The sequence below is a fragment of the Dendropsophus ebraccatus genome, chromosome 7, assembly GCF_027789765.1.
Source record: "Dendropsophus ebraccatus isolate aDenEbr1 chromosome 7, aDenEbr1.pat, whole genome shotgun sequence".
In the NCBI taxonomy this organism is placed as follows: Eukaryota; Metazoa; Chordata; class Amphibia; order Anura; family Hylidae; genus Dendropsophus; species Dendropsophus ebraccatus.
This window is the reverse complement of record NC_091460.1, coordinates 142,460,831-142,484,011: the sequence shown is the minus strand read 5'-3', so window position 1 is coordinate 142,484,011 and position 23,181 is coordinate 142,460,831. Positions and strand designations below refer to the sequence as shown.

Sequence of the window (23,181 nt, the reverse complement as noted above, 5' to 3'; positions counted from 1 at the left end):
ATATTCCTGCACTGTAGTGCTGGTTTACTACAGGTGGAGCAGTATATATTCCTGCACTGTGGTGCTGGTTTACTACAGGTGGAGCAGTATATATTCCTGCACTGTAGTGTTTGTTTACTACAGGTGGAGCAGTATATATTCCTGCACTGTAGTGTTGGTTTACTACAGGTGGAGCAGTATATATTCCTGCACTGTAGTGTTGGTTTACTACAGGAGGAGCAGTATATATTCCTGCACTGTAGTGTTGGTTTACTACAGGAGGAGCAGTATATATTCCTGCACTGTAGTGTTGGTTTACTACAGGTGGAGCAGTATGTATTTCTTCACTGTGGTATTGGTTTACTACAGGTGGAGCAGTATATATTCCTGCACTGTAGTGTTGGTTTACTACAGGTGGAGCAGCATATTTTCCTGCACTTTGCTAGTTTGGCACTACTAGGGGAATAGTGTAGGCATTGTCTGTACGGTGGTATGTGTGGTTTGGTGAGGTCCCAGCATCAAGGTGAACGGCCAGGTGAGTCCCAGGTACAAACAATTACACCAGGGATGGCACCTGTCGGACACCCACCTGGGCACAGCTCAGGTATCTGACAGGATTTTGCCCTGGATTCTGCTTGTATAAGAATGAGTGCCGGGGTCAGTGACCTCTGTTAATAAATAACTGCAGGAGGCATCATAGGAGCCCTGGATAATGGAGAACAACCCCAGCACCACACAACATTACACTGAGGTAAGTGACTGGAACTGCATTATAACTCCCAGCCTCTTCACCTCCACAATAAGGTCAGAGGTCACCGACCGCAGCCGCAGTGTGAACAGAGCCGGACAGGCAGGATTCCACGAGCTCGTTATCACCGTCAGAGAAGTGAAAGAGAGGAAAGCCGGGAGGGCGGGGCCGCAGCTGGTGCGGGTGATGAGGGCGCGGAGGGGGGACGGAGGAGGACAGGAGGACGCCCGCAGGGACCGCACTCACCTGGGCGACACAGGCTGCGACACTCACCCCTCACCAGGAGGCGGAGGGCACGGAGGCACCGGGCAGGAGAGGCGGGAGGGCACGGAGGCACCGGGCAGGAGAGGCGGGAGGGCACGGAGGCACCGGGCAGGAGAGGCGGGAGGGCACGTGTGGTCGGGGAGCTCCGCTGCAGTATGTGAGATGAGGTGCAGGAATGGCAGCGTGCTGACACTGCTCTGCATGGCTGCTCTCTGCTCCCTATCGTGGTACACAGCCTGGTACAGAGACAAAGGTAAGAGCAACCCCCATAGCAGTGAATGGCACCTCTCCCCTATACTCTGTATCGGTCTCAGGACTAATGCCTATACCAGGGATAGAGAATCTTGGCTCTCCAACTATTGCAAAACTACAACTCCCAGCATGCCTGGACAGCCTTCGGCTGTCCAGGCATGATGGGAGTTGTAGTTTTGCAACAGCTAGAGAGCCAAGGCTTCCTATCCCTACTATAGAGCAGTGGTCGCCAACCTATAGCTCTACAGCTGTTGCAGAAGAACTACAACTCCCAGCATGCAGGTGGCAGTCCTGGCTGCCAGGGGGTTGCCACAGGTATAGGACAATGTCTCCCAATCTGTGACCCTCCAGCAGGGGTGATACAGTGACTGTCGCTTGTATCCTGTGCCTGTCTTAGTAGGATGTCTGTACAATTGTAACACAAACGTAATATTTCTTCCTATCGCAACAGGTTCTTTGGATTATTTATATATGTATATGTAAAAGTGTCGGACTGGCCCACCGGAGTGCCGGGCAATCCTCCGGTGGGCCCCCAGCTTTATAATCTGCACTAACACTGACTGACATGTGGTTTCTCACTGCTTCTTCATTGGTGGGCGCTCAGAATCATTTCCCCAGATACCCCAGTCCGACACTGGCTTGTAGTTCACGTAGCTTTTATAATTGTATTGTATATCATGATGTTTCGGCCATTTATTGACCTTTCTCTACCGGTATACATTGGTGGGTGGTAGAAAGCAGAGAAGACGGTGCCATGTGTGTTGGGATCCAGGTCGTGAGAAACGTCAATAAATGACTCAAACATTTCATCGTCAATGGTATACGATACAATTATAAAAGCCACGTGAATTATAGGCGCCAATTTTACCAGTGTCGGACAGGGGTATCTGGGGCCCACCAGGGGAAATGATCCTGTGGGCCCACCAATGGTGAATGAGTGAGAAACCACATGTCAGTCAATGTTAGTGCAGGTTCTAAAGCTGAGGGCCCACCGGGGAATTCTCCGGTCCTCCGTTAGGCCAGTCCGGCACTTCCCGGAGCGAATACTTTGTGTGTGTATATACATATGTAAAAAAACTAAAGAACATAAAGAAGAGTGGAGTGCCAATGATAGGAAGAATATTGTCTACCGGGTATTGTGGCATTACTGGTCCGGGCTGACACCCTGGGCACTTGTAGCGTCACAACAACTATGAAGTCTTTACAAGTTTCCATGGTGTAATGCTAACTGGAGAAGAAGGACTGATGCCTTATAGACGAGGACTGTACAGGACTATAGAGCATGGGTCTCCAAACTACAACTCCCATCATGCCTGGACAGCTAAAGCTTTGGATTTGGCTGTCCAGGCATGATGGGAAATGTAGTTTTGCAACAGATGGAGGGCCGCAGTTTGGAGACCCATGCTATAGAGCATAGTAGTAACCAGAGCAGATGTATGGCACCCAGGTCTTATAGGACTGGTACCCTGTAGACTTGTTGAGCCGCATTGAGAACCATGAGAAGACCTATTTTCTGACATTCTGTCACTTCTTTCGGCGGAATACGCCGCCCCATAGAATGGTGTCTATGGAGCTGGCGGAAAAGGCGCACGGCTGTGCGAGGGGACAGACAGCGGAATTCCGCGGACATTATCCGAGAGTTTCTCAGTATGAATCAACCCAGATTGTCTAAGGGTACAAACCCACACACCGTATACACAGCAAATACGCAGCAGATTTGATGCTGTGTTCAGTTATTTCGATCTAATCTGCTGCGTATTTGCTGCGTATACGGTGTGTGGGTTTATACCCTAAGGATGGATACAGAGTCTGTAGTGGTGCGTTTACACAGACAGATTTATCTGACAGATCTTTGAAGCCAAAACCAGGAATGGATTTGAAAAGAGAAGAAATCTCAGTCCTTGCTTTATGACCTGATCTCTGTGTATAGTCTGTTCCTGGCTTTGGCTTCAAAGATCTGTCAGATAAATCTCTGTGTAAACGCACCAGAAGATAGATGTGATTCTGAGGATCAGTGATTGATGTGTGACCCGCACATGTCTATATAGAACAAGGGGGGAGGGGGCCTTGTTGTAGATGGGTTCTGCATGTGTCAGTGTGGGTGTGCAAAAATTTTGAGAAGGGAAAACCGCTAAGGCCGTTTTCACACAGGGAAGTTTTTCTATCAAAGCCTTTGTGGATTAAAAAGGACAGGGAAATATAAAGGGAGGACTTATACTTCTGCTTCCTACTGGATCCACTCCCGGCCTTGGCTCAAAAGCTGCATGTGTGAAAGCAGCCTAAGGCTATGTTCACACTATATAAAAGCAACGGCCGTTGTTTTTACATAGTGTGAACATAGCCTGAAGCTGCCCATAGACAAGATCAGTGAGGGAGGAGGCGCTGATCACAATGTGATGGGTATGCTGGAGGAAACAAGGATTGGAGTGTTGGATTTCAAAAGAGAAGGGCAACCGGTCCGACCAATATCCGGGTCTGGACAGTTATGGTGACCTGTTTTTGTTACAACATGGCTTTGGATGTCATGTGTGAAACCAGCATTATTACTATTTTTTTTTTCCTTTGCTGTTTGATGGAAACGCAACTTATAGAGGTTTTTATACAACTGTAGCAATACCCAATGTATATGGTTTATGTGTTACTGTGTAGTTCTATGTTATTTATTTGCACGATGAGCCGTAGTTTTTAGTGGTACCAGTTTGGGTCATTGGACTTCTTAGGAGCTTTAAAGTCTATTTACATGTTTTTGTCATATTTAGTAGTTGGACCATTCCAGCATTGGGCAATTATTTTATTTATTTTTTGGGGGGGTGGGGGTAGTAATTTAAAATTTTTGGCTTGGGTCATTTTTTTATTTTTTTATTGTTTTTTTGTTTGTTTGTTACATTTCTAATTCTCCTGGAGGACTTGAACAATCACTTGTGGAGTACACTGAGATTCCTCTATATTGCAGTGTACTGTGAAACTACCTCCTATTATACCCTGGCCTCTATATCAGTGGAGATAGGGGTGAGGTGAGATGGAAAAACACCGCCTGACCCCCTTTATTCTCGGAGATATAAGCCGCCAGAGCTGTCTGACTGTGGCTTACCCCTTCTCGTAGAGAACACAGGAATGGGGCCATTTAAATGAATGGGTCTACAATCACCACAAGTAAATATTTGTATTCCGTCTGGAGTAACAATTGAGCGGCAGCTTTTCTTGCAGGCGGCTCAGGAACGGCCTCAGGTCCTCTGAAAACCAGATGCTTCGAGATAACGTCTGTTCACCTTTGACCCCCATTTAGTGACTAAATCTAACCTATCATGTGCTGACTAATGTATTACACTCCTTATCTTGTACTTATTTTGAGCTGTAATCTGCATCATGGTCCACGGTTACAAAGAACAAGCCTGTTGTCTGATATAACAATAAACAGCTTAAAGGGGTTATCAATCATGAGAAAAACATGGCCGCCGCCTTCCGAAAACAGCGTCACCCATGTCTTCAGTTTGTGCGTGGTACCACAGTTTAGTTCCATTGAAGTGAATGGTACTGAGTTGTAATACCGCAGACATCCTGAGGACAGGCACGGCATTGTTTTTGGAAGAAATCGGCCCTGAATTTAGAAGTCTGTATAACTTCTTTTAAGGGGGACTCTGGCGAAATCTTTTTCTTTCAAATCAGCTGGTTTCAGAAAGTTATATAGATTTGTAATTTAATTCTATTTAAACATTTCAAGTCTTACCATACGTATCAGCTGCTGTATGTCCTTCAGGAAGTGGTGTATTCTCTCCAGTCTGACACAGTGCTCTCTGCTGCCACCTCTGTCCATGTCAGGAACTGTCCAGAGCAGGAGAGGTTTTCTATGAGGATTTGCTGCTGCTCTCGACAGTTCCTGACATGGACAGAGGTGGCAGCAGAGAGCACTGTGTCAGAATGGAGAGAATACAGTTTCCTGCAGGACATACAGCAGCTGATAAGTACTGGAAGACTGCAGATTTTTTTAATAGAAGTAAATTAGAAATCTGTATAACTTTCTGAAAACAGTTGACTTGAGAGAAAAAGATTTTCGCTGGAGTGCCCCTTTAACTTGGGCAGTTAGTGTGTTCTGCATGAGATAACTATGCAGGGTTTGGCATATAAACTGCATTTCCAAGAATACCAATGACTAAAACAAGCAGGGGGTTGGCAGTAAACCAGAAAGTTATGACGAGAGATGCGGCTGATATCGTATATGTGGCGGCATAAAATATTCCATCGGCTGAAGAATAAGGCTAGGTTCACACTGCGTTTTCAGCATCCGTTTAACGCATCCGTTTTTTGAAAAAACGCATGAAAAACGGATTGCAAAAAACGGATTCATTTGTGTGCATCCGTTTTTCCATTGACTTCCATTATAAAAAAAACGGATCCGTTTTTTTTGGCGGACCAAAAAACGTTGCTGACCCTATTTTTCTGGACGTTAAAAAAACGGATCCGTTAAACGGATGCTGAAAACGCAGTGTGAACCTAGCCTAAGCAGCTGATCGCTTCCTCCTTTACATGGAGTAAGGGTCCGAGGGATGAGCCAATTTACAGTGTTGGGGTCCTATTACACTGAGCGATTTTTAACGATAAACGACTATCGATAAACTATTGCAAACGAGATTGTTTATCATTAACCTGAAATCGTTCACCTTATTACACAGAACGATAATCGTTACTATGATCGTTTATTCCTTCTGATCCCAGAAAAACAATGAAAAATGCGGAACTTGAACGAACGTGGAATTACAGCGAACGATTAACAATACTTTTAGGTTACAGATCTAAATCAACGACATACGATTTTTCGATCGTTGCCTGCAATTACACAGAACGATTATCGTTTAAATTCGAACAATTTAACGATTTTTTGGCGCGATAATCATGAAAAATCGTTCATGTGTTGTTGATTGTTTATTTAGATCTGAACCTAAGACCGTCGTTAATCGTTTGCTTATCGTTCGCTGTAATTCCACATTCGTTCACTCAAGTTCCGCATTCGCTCATCCCTAGCCATGAAATTTATTAAATGGCTGTTTATATGGACAATGGACATTTGTATTGTCTGTTAAAAAAATTGTGGCTGAAATAGCAATGCCGTAATATTTCCCGTCTTCTAACGTGTCTGACCTCTCCATCTGAGAGATAACTTTGACCCCTGATGCTCATATCTGACCCCTCATTCTGACATCTGACCCCTGGCACTGATGTCTGACGCTGATACCTTACTTTGACCCCTCGACCTAACATCTGACTCTTAGCTGTGCCCCTTGATGCCGATATCAGACTCTGACAATGCACTCTGCCATGTGACACATTTAACTCTTAGATGCCGATGTCTGATTCTGACATGTGACACTGACACTACATGCCTGACAGATGACTGACCTCTAATGATGTGTGACTCTGACAGTGCACTCATGTCATGTGACACATTTAACTCTTAGGGCCCTATTCCACGGGACGATTATCGTTCGCATAATCGTTAACGATAAACGATCCCAACGACCGCTATTGCGAAAGGCCTGAAATCGTTAACCCATTTACATGGAACGATAATCGTTATTTATGATCGTTCTTGCAGTCGTCTTGTCGTCACTATTGCATTCGTCACTACTGCGAACGACCGAACGGCGTCTTATTCAATGCGAATGATTTGCGAACGAGCAACGATAATAATAGGTCCAGGTCTTATTAAACGATTAACGACTTCTCGTTCGGTTGTTAATCGTTAACTGCTATTCAACTGAACGATTATCGCTTAGATTCGAACGATAATCTGAACGATAATCGTCCCGTGGAATAGGGCCCTTACACCTGATGCCGATGTCTGATTCTGACATGTGACACTAACTGAAGCCTGACTCTGACATTACATGCTGATATCTGACTGATACAATAACATCTAATGCTGCGTTTACACGGAGCTATGATTCACCCAATCGTACGATTAACGATATTGAAAGAACAATGTTTTTCTAGAACGTTCAGCGTTTAGACGGAACGATATATCGTACGGAAAAATCGTTTTGCGATCGTTTAAGCCTATCTCTCACATAAGTAAAATCGGTGAACGACATGTAAGATCAAAATGAACGATTTCTCGCTCGTCCTTTGATTGTTCGTTTTGTTTACACATACGATTATCGTTCGAATTCGATCATTATTGTGCAAATTCGAACGATAATCGTTCCGTGTAAACGCAGCATAACTTTAATAACTTACTCTGACCCTAATATCTGGCTGTGTTGTGTGATTCTTATACCTGACTCTTGACACACACATCGGCATCAGCGTCGCGTTAGATGTCAGTCAGGGCTCAGGTTTCAGAAGTAATCTCAAAACTACATTAAAATGATGTTTGACTGAGAGTATGCCCTACTAACACTGTAGGGATGAGACTGCATGGAACAAATTCGTGCCATTGGTTTCAGTACTGCTTTCAGTGTTATGATTTCTGACACTTGACATGGGTACTCCATTGAAAATCATTTTCTTTCAAATCAACTGGTTTCAGAAAGTTATATTGATTCGTAATTTACTTCTATTTAAAAATCTACAGTCTTCTAGTACTTATCAGCTGCTGTATGTCCTGCAGGAAGTGGTGTATTCTCTCCAGTCTGACACAGTGCTCTCTGCTGCCACCTCTGTCCATGTCAGGAACTGTCCAGAGCAGGAGAGGTTTTCTATGGGGATTTGCTGCTGCTCTGGACAGTTCCTGAAACCTTGGGACTTGTGCTATACTTACTGTGATGACTCCTACAGATGCCGGCCCGGCTTCCTAATAGTTTACTTTTTTAATCCCTTCCATTATAAGACACTAAACAATAATAGGATGTTATTATGCGAGCAGTATAGTATAAATCGTATGACCGTGCCGTTCTCGCCGCCTTTGTTTTTTCCATCTGGAAGTGTGTGGCGCGCTGAAGAAAATGAGCGTGGAAACTCTGTGCAGTTCCTGTCATTATAATATGGATAATTGTGTGGGAACCGCAGCAGATGCGCATTGCTGCAGAAAGGGACCTGCCACATTACTTCTCACCTCTAAGGCTACCAAATCGTGTGATATAAGCCATGGGTATGAAGTGTCATCCATTGTATGAAAAGCTGCAAGACATGCTGTAATATGATCTGAAAGCTAACACATCCCGTGCTTCCTTCTCCAGCAATACAATGGTCCACATTTCCTAACTGTCTAGTTCTTAAAGGGGTACTCTGCCCAAAATCTTTTTCTTTCAAATCAACTGGTATTAGAAAGTTATATAGATTTGTAATTTACTTTTATTTGAAAATCTCCAGTCTTCCAGTACTTATCAGCTGCTGTATGTCCTGCAGGAAGTGGTGTTTTCCTTTCAGTCTGAGACAGTGCTCTCTGCTGCCATGTCAGGAACTGTCCAGAGCAGTAGCAAATCCCCATAGAAAACCTCTCCTGCTCTGGACGGTTCCTGACATGGACAGAGATGGCAGCAGAGAGCACTGTCTCAGACTGAAAGGAAAACACCATTTCCTGCAGGACGTACAGCAGCTGATAAGTACTTAAAAATGTGATAGGTTTCTCGCCATGTATCGGGCTGATTGGTAAATCTGTTGTATCTGAAGACTTTTTGTGCCAGAATTTGATGCCCCCTTTTCTTTTAGAGCAGGAGTAGGGAACCTTCGGCCCTCCAGCTGTTGCAAAACTAAAACTCCCATCATGCCTGGACAGCGCTGTCCAGGCATGATGGGAATTGTAGTTTTTTTTTTAAAAGCTTGATGGATGAAGGTTCCCCATCCCTGCATTAGAAGTAGAATACGGTATCAAGCCAAAGGATTAAAGCCAGTAAGTGACGAACGCCTCAATAATAGATGACTTTTCTATTGTCTCTCCCACTGGACTTCTCAGCTGATGTGTGTATTTTCCCAGTTTACTAATCCTTAAAGTTGTACACACACTTTTTGGTGCCTTTCTCTCACTGTCTGTGAAATCATCCTGATGATTTCCATCTTGCGTTATTACAGTCAGTATCCCAGTACGTAATACTTTTATGTGAAAGTAACCACATAGTGGAAGAAGTAGATGGCTACAGCCTGTAGGTGCTTCTCTTTTTATAGAACTTAAAGGAGAAGTCTGGCGTAAAGTTTTATTAAAGTATTGTATTGCCCCCCAAAAGTTATACAAATCCCCAATATTGACTTGTTACGGGAAATGCTTATAAAGTGCTTTTTTCCCTGCACTTACTACTGCATCAAGGCTTCACTTCCTGGGTAACATGGTGATGTCACTTCCTGGATAACACGGTGATGTCACTTCCTGGGTAACATGGTGATGTCCCTTCCTGGGTAACATGGTGATGTCCCTTCCTGGGTAACATGGTGATGCCCCTTCCTGGGTAACATGGTGATGCCACTTCCTGGGTAACATGGTGATGCCACTTCCTGGGTAACATGGTGATGCCACTTCCTGGGTAACATGGTGATGCCACTTCCTGGGTAACATGGTGATGCCACTTCCTGGGTAACATGGTGATGCCACTTCCTGGGTAACATGGTGATGCCACTTCCTGGGTAACATGGTGATGCCACTTCCTGGGTAACATGGTGATGCCACTTCCCGGGTAACATGGTGATGTCATGACCCGACTCCCAGAGCTGTGCGGGCTGTGGCTGCTAGAGAGGATGATGGCAGAGGGACACAGGGCACTGGAGGGACACTGAGCATCCCTCTGCCATCATCCTCTCCAGCAGCCACAGCCCGTACAGCTCTGGGAGTCGGGTCGTGACATCACCATGTTATCCAGGAAGTGACATCACCATCTTATCCAGGAAGTGACATCACCATATTATCCATGGAAGTGACTTCACCCTAAAATACTTAAAACCAAAACTTAAACACATGATGTGAAAAGTCAATGGGGGAGATTTATCAGACATGGTGTAAAGTGACACTGGCTCAGTCGCCCCTAGCAACCAATCAGATTCCACCTTTCATTAACCACAGACTCTTTGGAAAATGAAAGGTGGAATCTGATTGGTAGCTAGGGGTGACTGAGCCAGTTTCACTTTACACCATGTTTGATATTATATATTTTTTTTAACTGTATTTTTAGTTAACGCAATACATGTATACTAAACACAACATATAATGAACATTCATAAAATGTTCCAAAAGGTACATAAGAGTATTGCATATTCATTACAAAGAAGTAAAGAGTGATTGTCAGGAAACAATTTTTTTTTACAAAAACCTATATATAACTTAGCATGCAAAGTCACTAATCTGAGAAATCGGGTAGCGATGAAACAAGAAATAAACGGGAAACACATAGGGGTGAGAGGGTGTGCAAAGATCTACTACTGGTGGTCTTAGATACTGGATTAGCCTGCAGGGCCTTGTGCCTCTCTCTGGATCCAGTATGCATCCCATGGGGACCAGGAAACTGCCAAAATAGTAATATCTTGTATTGATTTTCTTCATAGGTGAAACATATAAAGGTCTTAGCTGCCCTATACCAGATAGCTGATCAAACATCTTAAGGCAGCTGCCACTGAAACATAGTTTCCCACTTCCTCAACTTTCAAAACTATGATGTCAACTGTAGATGTCAAATAAAGCAAGTTTACAATTTACATTCTTTTTTTTCCCATCATGCTGTAAAATAAAAGTATACTTACCAGAAATCCAGGTCCAGTCTCCTGAAGGCAGCTATATAACAGCTATACTTACTGTATCCAGGTCCAGTCTCCTGAAGGCAGCTATATAACAGCTATACTTACTGTATCCAGGTCCAGTCTCCTGAAGGCAGCTATATAACAGCTATACTTACTGTATCCAGGTCCAGTCTCCTGAAGGCAGCTATATAACAGCTATACTTACTGTATCCAGGTCCAGTCTCCTGAAGGCAGCTATATAACAGCTATACTTACTGTATCCAGGTCCAGTCTCCTGAAGGCTGCTATATAACAGCTATACTTACTGTATCCAGGTCCAGTCTCCTGAAGGCAGCTATATAACAGCTATACTTACTGTATCCAGGTCCAGTCTCCTGAAGGCAGCTATATAACAGCTATACTTACTGTATCCAGGTCCAGTCTCCTGAAGGCAGCTATATAACAGCTATACTTACTGTATCCAGGTCCAGTCTCCTGAAGGCTGCTATATAACAGCTATACTTACTGTATCCAGGCCCAGTCTCCTGAGGGCAGCTATATAACAGCTATACTTACTGTATCCAGGCCCAGTCTCCTGAGGGCAGCTATACTTACTCTATCTAGATCCAGTCGCTTGAAGCTTTTAAGTCTTGTGTTGGCTCAAATAAAGAGTCTAAACACATGAAGTCCCGGCCAGTACAGAGAGTGACAACCCAATGTGTTTGTCAGTCACATGACTGCCTTCTCTGTGTGAGTGCAGATGACCTGGGAAACACTGGACTTCCTGTGTGAAACTTGCTTTATATCACATCTACTGTTGATTTTAGAGTTTGAAAGTTATGACAGTGACTTTAACCCTTTCACAACTGGGTCATTTATACCCGCCGCGGAAGACACAGGCACAGCTCCTGTGCCTGTGTCATCCTCCATCTTAAATTAACGTTGCTGCAGCGGCATTTTTTACAGTGCAGCGGCGGGAGGGGGTTGCAGCAGATTTTCGCACAGACCATGGTTTTGCACACAAATTTGCAACTTTTGGACAATCTGTGTCACGTGCGGATTTTTATTGTTTGCCCTTGGGATGACTTTTCACACCCAGTCCTGGTGTTGTATTCAATAATATCAATTTAAAACCTGCACATGTGAGCACACCCTAAGAGAGGGCATCCTCATTGACTGCTGGTGCTGCGGTGTTACGTTACGCTGTTAGCTGTGCTGGCGGGCACGTCATTATAAATAGTTTTTGGTGCGGCTTGATGTATGGTGAACTCTAACATGTCACCTATGACTCTCTTGGCAGCATTTTCTGCTATTGCTTAAAGGGTAAACAGGAGATACACTTGTTCATACTGTTTTTCTTGTTCTTGAAGAAGCAGAGAGCACAGGGGTTCTCCTGCTCATCTGTTCTATTCTGATGGGACTTAAAGGGGTACTCTGGAGATTTATTTGGTTCACTTTTTTTTTTTTTTTTGCTAATACGTTGCCCTTCTCTGATCTAGCGTTGCCACACATCACTATACAGAGCAGGGGGGGGGGATATGACATAACCACCATTACCTACTAGAGGTAAGCAAATACAATTCGATCGAGTAGGTATTCGATCGAATATTGCAGTATTCGAAAGATTCTAATTCAATCGAGTAGTGTGACGAATACCCGGGAAACATTCTAAAGCCCTCCGATCGCACTTGGCGCTTTTTTTTTATCCAATCACCATGCAGGGAGGCCGTGAGGGACCCTGGGAGTACGCACGCAGCGCGAAAACTGCGTCTACCCTCATTGGATAGCTGAACCACATGACCTCGAATATTTAATAATTGACTTCCGCCTCTCGACCGCAGATGCGTTTTCAACCTAGTCAGGGAGAGAACTTGGAGCAGGGAGAGAGAGGTTTTAGTAGCATTTTGGTTAGGCAGGATTACTACTGAACCCAAAGTCCTTTTCAGGGCTAAGATCCAGCGAAAAAGTCATCTCTGCATCCAAAGCATCAGCAGCATCAGCAGGTGTATTCATTCCAGTACCCTGTGTGTACAAGTGACTTATAGTGTCCCTTGTTTAGCCCACTAAGGGCACGTTAACGTGATGCCTATTGTGCCAGTTGCCCAGTAAAAGGCACATGATACATATTGTGCCAGTTGCCCAGTAAAAGGCACGTGATACATATTGTGCCAGTTGCCCAGTAAAAGGCACGTGATACATATTGTGCCAGTTGCCCAGTAAAAGGCACGTGATACATATTGTGCCAGTTGCCCAGTAAAAGACACGTGATGCATACTGTTTCGGTAACGTTCGTACAGCATGATGCGTGATACGCGCGAATAACGTGACGCTCTACGGACGCACATTGGAATCAGGTATGTAACGCTGAGAACGAGAATTTTTTCCCCATAGACTATTATAGTCGTTCGAATAGTCGAATCTCTGCGCCCATTTGATTCGAATTCTCAAAAGTCAAATATTTCACTACTCGCTCATGTCTACTACCTTTCCCCATGTCTCTCCAGCGCTGGATTGCCTCTTCGGGATCATCTTCCCAGTCGATGTCACAACCTTGCTGATTGACAGCCCGCTCAGCCAGTGCCAGTCACTTACTGAGGTGGGACGCTGCTCCAGTCACTGATTGGCTGAGCATCCAGTCCATTATCCGGGAGAGGCATTTTCATGGCATCACGAAACGCGTGGGGAAGGGTATTGCTGGGACGCTCTTACTGGGTTTATTAGGATCCATTGGTGAGGTTGTTCATTGCACCTGCTTTTTATTGTGCTCATATAACTGTTTATCTTCACCATTGCACTTGCTGCACTTTGTCACTTTATGCATTTATGGCACAGATGTATTTATGATTTCAGTGCATGTAGTGTGGTGCACTCTTTATATAGCGTGGCGCACACTTCCTCTGTGACTTTACTATATGAGTAGTATGAGAATGAGAGTGTTATTGAGGGGAGGGGGTTGGGGGAGGCTATACGTTACATGTAAGTGTGTCCTTGGCCGGTGACATAGAGCTTGATATCGTGTCTTTCCTTGGGTTGTTCTTACATTCTGCATACAGTATATTGGTCGGCCATTTTCATATATTATATAGCATATAACTATTTTACATTGGGATGTGTATACTTTTTCTATCTTAGGCTTTTCTGTTTGGTTGTGATTACATGGATTTTCTAAGAACATGTATTGGCCCTCCTTGCACTTTATCCAGCCAGTGTGCACCTCCAATGTTATCCAGCCACGCGCGCCTCCTGAGTGCCGGCAATGACAGTACAGAGACACTGACATTGGTGGCTGTACATGTAGGCCGGGCTTTCCTAACCGTTCACTGAATGTGTAATGCTTGTAAAGCACTATAGCTAGAACCCAAGGGGCCTTTGGGAACACTAATGGAATAAAGTTTACTTTTCTATTTCAGCAATACTGTGTGCTGTGGTGATCCTCTAGTGACTGTATGTGTGTTATACCTGCCGGCACGCTACACGCTTTTGCACGTAGCAGCCCTGATTGGGTGTAAGGGACAACTGAGGACATTCTTACTTCAGTGAAACCTTGGATTAAGAGCATCATTTTTCATGTTTATAATCCAAACCTCTTATATCAAAGCAAATCTTCCCATAAGAAATAATTTAAACACAGGCGATTCGTTCCACAACCAAACAATAAGGTAGGTAAGGTGTTTTGTATTAGTAAAGAAGGGGTTAATTGGTTAACTCTTTCCCCACACACACAACTCCCCAAGTGGCTGCACACCTGATGGTGCTGGTACTAGTGCCGACTGCCTGGAGCAGCGATCCGTAAACGGGTTAATTTAGCGGTGAGAGGGAAGCAGCGGTGACCAGATAGGAACCAGAGGAGAGCCGGAAGGCGCCTGATTACAGGCAGCAGTGATCAGGTAACAGTAGGGTAAAAAGATAAGGTTTTATACCCAGTATACTATCCATATGGGGACACACCGGGCTTGTATTGTAAGAAATCTTGCTCGTAACGGAGTTAGAATTTTTTAAAACTGTTAGGCTGCATTCACATGTTCCGTAAAGTTGCCCGTAATCATGGACAATTTTATAGCCCATTGCTTTCTATTCGCATTTCACACAGTCTGTTGTTTTTTTTTTTTCACGGATCCGCAATCCGTTCCATAAAAAAAATAAGACATGTCATAACCCGAACAAGGACACGGCACAGATTCCCCCCTAGAAGTCTATGAGATTCATGTTTTTCACGGATAGCAACAGATCTGACATCCATGGACATCTGAGAAAAAACATGGATGTGATGTCATCAGTATAATTTTAAAACGCTTTAAACAAATCCTTAAAAAACACTGATACAAAACGGCCGTTGTTTTTCACGGCTGATTGAGGTAGATAGCGGAGTTCATCCACAGACTAAATGTGTGAATGCAGCCTAAACACTGTGCGATGTGGAGAGCAAACGCATGCCGACCTGTCAGTCCTCGCTTGCTCCTTGCTGATCTTTACACATGCTCTCAAATCTTCGTTCGCTAAAAATTCGCAGATCGCTTCGTGTAATATTCACCCTATGTGTGAGATGGGCTTAAGCGATCTTAAAACGATCGCAATAATGATTTTTCTAACAATTTATTCATCTAAACTCTGATCGTTATAAAAACCAAATCATTGCTTCAAAATCGTTAAACAATCGATTGCACGAATTATTGCTCAGTGTAAACTGACCATTACATGGAGCGATTATCGGCTGTAATGGCAAAGTCTGACCGATAATCGTTTGGTGTAATAGGGCCTTAAGTCTTGCAGAATACTCTCAAACCAAGTTACTTGTAATCCAAGGTTTCACTGCATAGTCCACCTTGCTAACTCTCCCCTATAGCCCCCATATGGGGTGGCTGTATTCTCACATTATGCTGTGTATATCTTTCTATATTCCTCTTTGTAGCTGGATAAGGTGTCTGCAGCAATGGCGGCCTCTTACCTGTCATCTGTAATGTGTCTCACCATTGCATCATCGCTCGCTCGCTCCTTAGAGTCTCAATGGAACATAAACATGAGACAAGTCTGAGTATATCGAGTTGCCAGGGAAGCGTCTGCTGTGTCTAGAAGGCTTTTCTGTCACACGGCTCGTAATGAAACAAGAAGGTTTCGAGCTGTGGAAAGTCTGTGTGCGGCCGACAATATACGAAGGAAATGCGATCTGGAAGGAAATGAGTTCTCCAGAAATCCCGTATTACAGACTGAGGCCGTGATCCAGTCTGGATGAAGCTCTTCATTAAATACTGTGTGTAATCCAAGTTAATGATGTGTTGCCATTTAGAGACTAAAAAAAACATGGCGGCTTTCTTCCAGAAACAGCACCGCCCTTGTCCATGGGCTTCTGCAGCTCATCCCTGTTATCTCAGGGCTGAACTGCACGTCCAAAGCTATGGACGGGAGCGCAATAAAGGTAGATGTGTTTTTCTAATTTAGCATGACCCCCTTTTAATCTATTCATAGATTTGGATGTTTGTTTCTCTCTGGTAACGGCTACGTCCACATTAGCGCCTTCGCAGGAGGCGTTGTTCTTGTGTGGCATCATGGAGATGCATAGGTCAGTACAGGAGTTGTAGTTAAAGTTTAGAAAAAAATCTTTCCAATCGACTGGTGCCAGAGATTTGTAACTTACTTCTATTTAAAAAAAAAATCTCCAGTCTTCCAGTCAGTTGCTGTATGTCCTGCAGGAAGTGATGTTTTCTTGTCAAATCTCTTTTTATTTAAACAGATTTTTCATATAAACATAAAGGAGACAAACAAAGGGTGTCTATACCCACCACAAAGACACGCAGAATTACAGGGTGCACATGAAACAAAATGTCACGTGGTGGATGGTAATATAAAAATAAACCTTGGGCCAGTCAGGGGGGAGGGTAGAGGGCCTGGGTGGCCGCCGAGAAAATGAGGTGGGATACAATGGGTAGAGTGGGTGGAAGAGAGGGGGGGAGATGGGGTTTGCTAGAGAGGCTAATTACTGGGTAGTGGATGGACTATAATGTTGACATAGTAGAGATGTCCAAGGGGACCAAAGTGTGGTGTGCTTATCGTGTGACAGGGTTTGCCAGCTAGGAAGTGATGTTTTCTATGGGGATTTGCTGCTGTTTTGGACAGTTCCTGACATGGACAGAGGTGGCAGCAGAGAGCAATTTTGTCAGACTGGAGAGAGAACACATCACTTCCTGCAGGACATACAAGACTAGAGATTTTTTTAATAGAAGTAAATTACAAATCTCTGACACTTACTGGGACCGTTTGATTTAAACGAAAAAAAAAGAGGGTGAACTTCCCCTTTAAAAGAAGGTAGGAGGTTTTTAATCAAAACAGTTTGCAATGTTTTTAGTGTTAATACTTTCTACAATGGCCGTCACTCGGCCGTATTACTATACTTCCTATAAATAAGCAACAACACCAGTTATTTCATACTTTATTTTATAATAAACTTCAAAACTACACAATGTAAAACCACAGACGGGAGTTACACTTCATCCACACAGGACAGCAATATCCACAGGACAGAGGGAATAAAGGAAAGCAAATGTATCACACAGTTATACAATCCACGTGGAGGCCATATTATTGTATAATCGATGACCATAATAGCGGCTATTATGACCTACTGACCTATGCCTATAGAATGGCGCTACCCTCAGCCTGGTCACTAAACAAAGTGCAAGTGCCGTAATCCACTTAAATATGTGCAGATGTACCAGGGAGTCTTGTAGTAAAGACATTACCTGTTATCTGCCGCGCGCTGTGGCCTCCATTAATGTTTAGCCCATTAGTGGAATAAAAAGATTGGATGTTAAGGGTTAAAGGAACCTGGCAGTAGCTTCCTGCTGCCCAGAGCGGAGGCGATTGGCAGAAGCTGGCAGTGACTGCCCTGATTACTTTTCACCCTGTTCCTGGCAGGTTCTCTCACTTGTAAATCATAGCTGGCTGCAGCGGTGGAACCGGCGCCTGTTTCTTTATGCCCGGTCCCAATACGTAGGAAATGGCTGTGAATACCTGTTTCACCAGTCAGCGGGTGAGGCTGGTGACCAGTCAGCGGGTGAGGCTGGTGACCAGTCAGCGGGTGAGGCTGGTGACCAGTCAGCGGGTGAGGCTGGTGACCAGTCAGCGGGTGAGGCTGGTGACCAGTCAGCGGGTGAGGCTGGTGACCAGTCAGCGGGTGAGGCTGGTGACCAGTCAGCGGGTGAGGCTGGTGACCAGTCAGCGGGTGAGGCTGGTGACCAGTCAGCGGGTGAGGCTGGTGACCAGTCAGCGGGTGAGGCTGGTGACCAGTCAGCGGGTGAGGCTGGTGACCAGTCAGCGGGTGAGGCTGGTGACCAGTCAGCGGGTGAGGCTGGTGACCAGTCAGCGGGTGAGGCTGGTGACCAGTCAGCGGGTGAGGCTGGTGACCAGTCAGCGGGTAAGGCCGGTGACCAGTCAGCGGGCGAGGCCGGTGACCAGTCAGCGGGTGAGGCGGGTGACCAGTCAGCGGGTGAGGCGGGTGGCCAGTCAGCGGGTGAGGCGGGTGGCCAGTCAGCGGGTGAGGCGAGTGGCCAGTCAGCGGGTGAGGCCGGTGGCCAGGTTAGGACCTAAAGAAACGATCAGCTGATGACCACTTCATAGGCTGATTGATGTCTCTATTACACGGAGTGATAATTGGGCCCTTAGGCTTGTTTTATTTTATTTTCCAACCAGTCTAAACCTTTTAGAGTACCTGACATGGTGGAAAAAAAAACTTTTGACAGGTCATGTTCTGAGTGTTCAGACCACGACCGATCAGGAAAACGAGTGTGAGAAGTCACCATGCCATTCCGTCTCTCCCGCCTCTGTGTTAACTGACATAAGGAATAAGGAAGAAGCTCTAGACAAGCACTTTAAATAATTTATGATCTGTTTCCATTGCAATGCTTAATGCATCATACATATGACCCACTGGATACTGTGATGTAACCCTGTCCATGTCTTGCACTTTAGCCTTTAGAATAGACGTAAGCGGAGGCTCAATATCGCTAGCAATAAGTAACTGGGTTGAGACGGGGCTTGTGCAGCCCTGCAGTTCCCAACACAGCCACTGGTGGCAGCAGAGGGGCTTAGTTGTAAAGTAGGGGGAAAAAGACCATATATTAAAGGAATCTTAAAACAAAACTAACTTATTCGCTTAAACACCCCGTTAGCAACCCTCAATTCATTTCAGTATAAGCTACAGTATGGCCTGATCCCTGCATTGGCTGCTGGACGTGGGCAGTTCAGGATTACGACCAGCTCTGCCCCGCTCCGTGCCAATGTTGACAGGTTGTTCTCGGGCCAGAACAGGTTTTCTTTGCGTTGCCTGGTATTGTGAATGTTTTGTCTTTCAGTTTAGTTAATCTTTTAATAAAGGGCAGTGATGGAGTTGTTATTGCGGTGTGTGGTGCCGTGTTAGTTTAGCATTTATGATTCATTTAAAAAACATGAAATGCAAAAGGAAATATGGGCAGTGGTTGCCTGGGGATGTGATGAGGGTGTGCGCTGAAATCCTGTCCCCTCAGGAAAGCGCTGCCCTAATAATACTAGAAATATTGGGGGAGATTTATCAAACATGGTGTAAAGTGAGACAGGCCCCGTTGCCCCCGGCAACCAATCAGATTCCACCTTTCATTCCTCACAGACTCTTTGGAAAATGAAAGGTGGAATCTGATTGGTTGCTAGGGGCAACTGAGCCAGTCTCACTTTACACCATGTTTGATAAATGGCCCCCATTATGTTCTTAGAACGGGCGGTATTCAAAGGCGGCGTCCGTGATATACGGCCCACAAGCCGACTTTATACAGCGGGCTAAACTCTTTACGTCTTATGGAACTGTCGGGGCCGGGAACTCCAAAATTGTTAAAGTTCTAGCTGCTAAGTTAATGAAGCTGTGCACTTGTATTTTTATTTTTATTATTATTATTTCCTGCCCTGTTACAGGCTGATCTGTACACTTACCACTAATGATCAGTTTCCAGCAGCGCGGCTTCATCCCGGTGGTACACCGCTGTCCGGGTCCCCGCTGATGCCCATGTGACCTCTTCTCATTAACTGCGGGAATCTCTATGGGAGCGCTCTCATTGGAGACCCTGACTTCCAGTCTTTAAAAATCAGTGGGTAAAGAAGAGGGTCAGAAGAGCCGTGACATCACCACCAGCGGGACCTGAGCGTTGCCGTACCACCGGGATAAAACCGCGCCGCTGAAACTGATTGTCAATAGTAAGTGTACATATCTGCCTGCAGCAGAGGCGGAAAAAAATAAAAAATACACTGCTTCTTTTAACAGTTTGTCCAGGAAAAATTTACTTCTCCTCTATTCACAGGATAGGAAAAAAGTTGGAAGTTACAGGGGTCTGACCTCTGGTCTCCGTATCGGGCCTCGCTGACTCTGTTACGAATAGTTGCAAGTCCAGAACGTGACCCGCAGCTCTATTCATTCCTATGGAGTGACTGAAAGAGCCGAGTACGCCGAAAGAGCACTGTACTCGGCTATTTTCGTAGGAATGAATAGAGCTGCGGGTCGCATGCCAGACCAGCGACTGTAAAACGCCACCTCAGACAGGGCAGTTTAGTTGCAGTATAAAGGTTTAGTTCACATGTTGCTTCGTTGTTGCATTTTTTTTTGTGTTTTGCCATGTATTTCCCACTATTTTACTACTATTGCGCTATTTACTGCAAAGTAGTGCGAAAATTCTGAGTAGAAATAATTCTTTATTATCCACACCTGGTTTGGACTTTGAAGGCGCAGTAAAAACTGCAACTAGGCTGTGTTCACACATGCATTCAAAATGTATTTTCATTGCATTATTGCATCATTTAATTGCAGCAATTGGTCATTTTGTTGCGTTACTGCTGCATCATTAAATGTAATTGCCATCCAGCCGTCCTTCTTTGTGCTAACACAATGAAACTCCACCATGTGTGAACATACCCTTTTACACGTCGCAATAATCAGCTGAAACGGGACGATTATCTCTCTGTGTAATAGAGACAATGATCAGCTGTTGAAAATCAATTTTTAGATCCTGACCTAAGACAATTGGGCGTCGGGTGCACATCAGTACGTGTAATAGTGATGTGCGGGGTGCGGCTGGTGACTGTTGGTAACAAAAAATAAACAAACTCCTACATACTTCTCCGCTCCCTGACGTCCTGTCTCTTCAGGCAGCTCCCGGCATTGTCCTGATTATTGGCTGAGCCGCCTGTGACTTCACACAGTGCCAGCATGACTTCAGGGAGCGTGGACAGGTATGAAGGAGTTTTATTTTTTTTTACAAGGCCTGCACAGACATCGCTAAAGCTTGCTGCCTGATTATTGGGCAGTGTATAGGCTCAGTAAGCAAGCACTGATCTAGGAGATCAGTGCTCTCTCACAGAAAGTCATCAGGTCGTGTAACATGGCCCTTAGCACCATTCTTTATCATAAACAATCTGATGCACCTTGTAATGCTAACTGCACTGCAAAACCCAGACGGACCATTGAGGTTCCTATTATGTTGCAGGTGATGCCAATCTCATTCTATTGCAGCCAACATGATAAAGTACAGCCGTTACTGTGACTCTCCACTCCCCCTAGTTTACTTTATTTTTCTGAGTATATGTGAGAGCTTCCTGATCATCTTCTTCTCACTAGTGGTTTAGTAATCTGCACTTTATAATCATCCTGTTCTCAATGCACCGGAAATCAAAACCCTGAGCGCTGACTTATTGGTTAGCAGGTGGAAGCTTTGCATTGGGCCCTATTTTCATTTGCATTTATCGACTGCATTGTTCTTCTCCCTCATTAGAGCAAAACGGTAAAATTCTGCAGTGATCGGGCCAGGAAGCATTTGTCTCCGTTCACTATATGGCGGTGGTGACTCTAGCTCCGCTGTTGTTCACTTGGAAAGTTGCTGAGCTGCAGTTACATGTCGCCACAGCTACACAAGGAATGAAGACTAATGGCTTCTTATCTTGTACACTGTGTAATGGGGGCGCCGAACCAAGTATAGGCACCGGGTATTGGCACCCTATCAGTGACTGATCAGCTATCTGATTTGGATAAAAACAATAACGTCCACATACCTCCCATTCTCCAGCTATGAGACAGAAATCCAGCTGCTCCCTAACCCGATCCTCTGGCTACTTCCTGGTCTGAGACTGGGCTTGAGACGTGACGTTTTAGGTCCATTAAGCTGCAATGGTGGGACCCCTACCTAGTCACAGCTACCGTTCTGTTGTCAATCCCTAGTTAGGGGACAGACGCCGCCCACGTGACTAGTTAGGGGACAGACGCCGCCCACGTGACTAGTTAGGGGACAGGCGCCGCCCACGTGACTAGTTAGGGGACAGGCGCCGCCCACGTGACTAGTTAGGGGACAGGCGCCGCCCACGTGACTAGTTAGGGGACAGGCGCCGCCCACGTGACTAGTTAGGGGACAGGCGCCGCCCACGTGACTAGTTAGGGGACAGGCGCCGCCCACGTGACTAGTTAGGGGACAGGCGCCGCCCACGTGACTAGTTAGGGGACAGGCGCCGCCCACGTGACTAGTTAGGGGACAGGCGCCGCCCACGTGACTAGTTAGGGGACAGGCGCCGCCCACGTGACTAGTTAGGGGACAGGCGCCGCCCACGTGACTAGTTAGGGCTAAATTTCATACAGCAGGGGAAGAAATATAACAGCTTTTTTAGGGAGGAGGAAGTGACTGGAAACAATCATCATGTATGGTAGGAAACACTGCAGCGCTCTTTATAGCAACATTATTTTAACTCCGAACAGTAAATCGAGATGCCTGGCTCCCCTTTAATATGAATCATTTCTAACTTGGCTATGGGAACGAGTCCGGCACAGCGTCTAGCCAGTCTCATCTCAGTGCTGTGTCTAATATGCTGCTGTACAACTTGCTATTGGAGCGTTTCCCTTTATCCTGTTTTTGTATTTGTGTTTTTTTGTTTTTTTTTTTCTTCTCTTGGAAGCCGAGAATCATTTTCCCAAACAAAACCTTTTTGTTGCTTAAACCAATTTTGGTTCTTTTTCATCTTCACGAGAGGAGGTAGATTGCACTGGAAGATAGAGATTTGTCACACGAGAGTCGAGAGTATTCAGCAGCTATAGACACTTATCTGCCGAATCTTTCTCTCCGTTTCAGGCTGAGGCTCATGTAACCTAAGGCAGTCTTCTACAATGCAAATCCCCCTTATATGTCACTGTATCCCCATACAGATTGTTCTCCTTTAAGAATGAATAATTCACAAGTCAGATGACTGTCCATTTGGAGGCTGGTTTTTATTTCTTGTATGACCTTAGCGAGTCTATACACTTCACACAGAAC

The 23,181-nt window shown here is 45.1% G+C and overlaps 1 protein-coding gene across 2 annotated transcripts in view; it reads left to right on the top strand.

Annotated features, from left to right (window-relative positions):
- Positions 1 to 988: 988 nt before the first annotated feature.
- Positions 989 to 23,181, top strand: part of MGAT4D (MGAT4 family member D) — an 85,809-nt gene continuing 63,616 nt past the window's right edge. For both annotated transcript variants that reach the window (XR_011364008.1, XM_069978625.1), the window contains exon 1: positions 989 to 1,244. Coding sequence is in view for 1 of the 2 variants with exons in the window: in XM_069978625.1 (XP_069834726.1) it covers positions 1,154 to 1,244 (91 nt within the window). In the remaining variant the exon portion in view is untranslated. The remainder of the gene's footprint in view (positions 1,245 to 23,181) is intronic.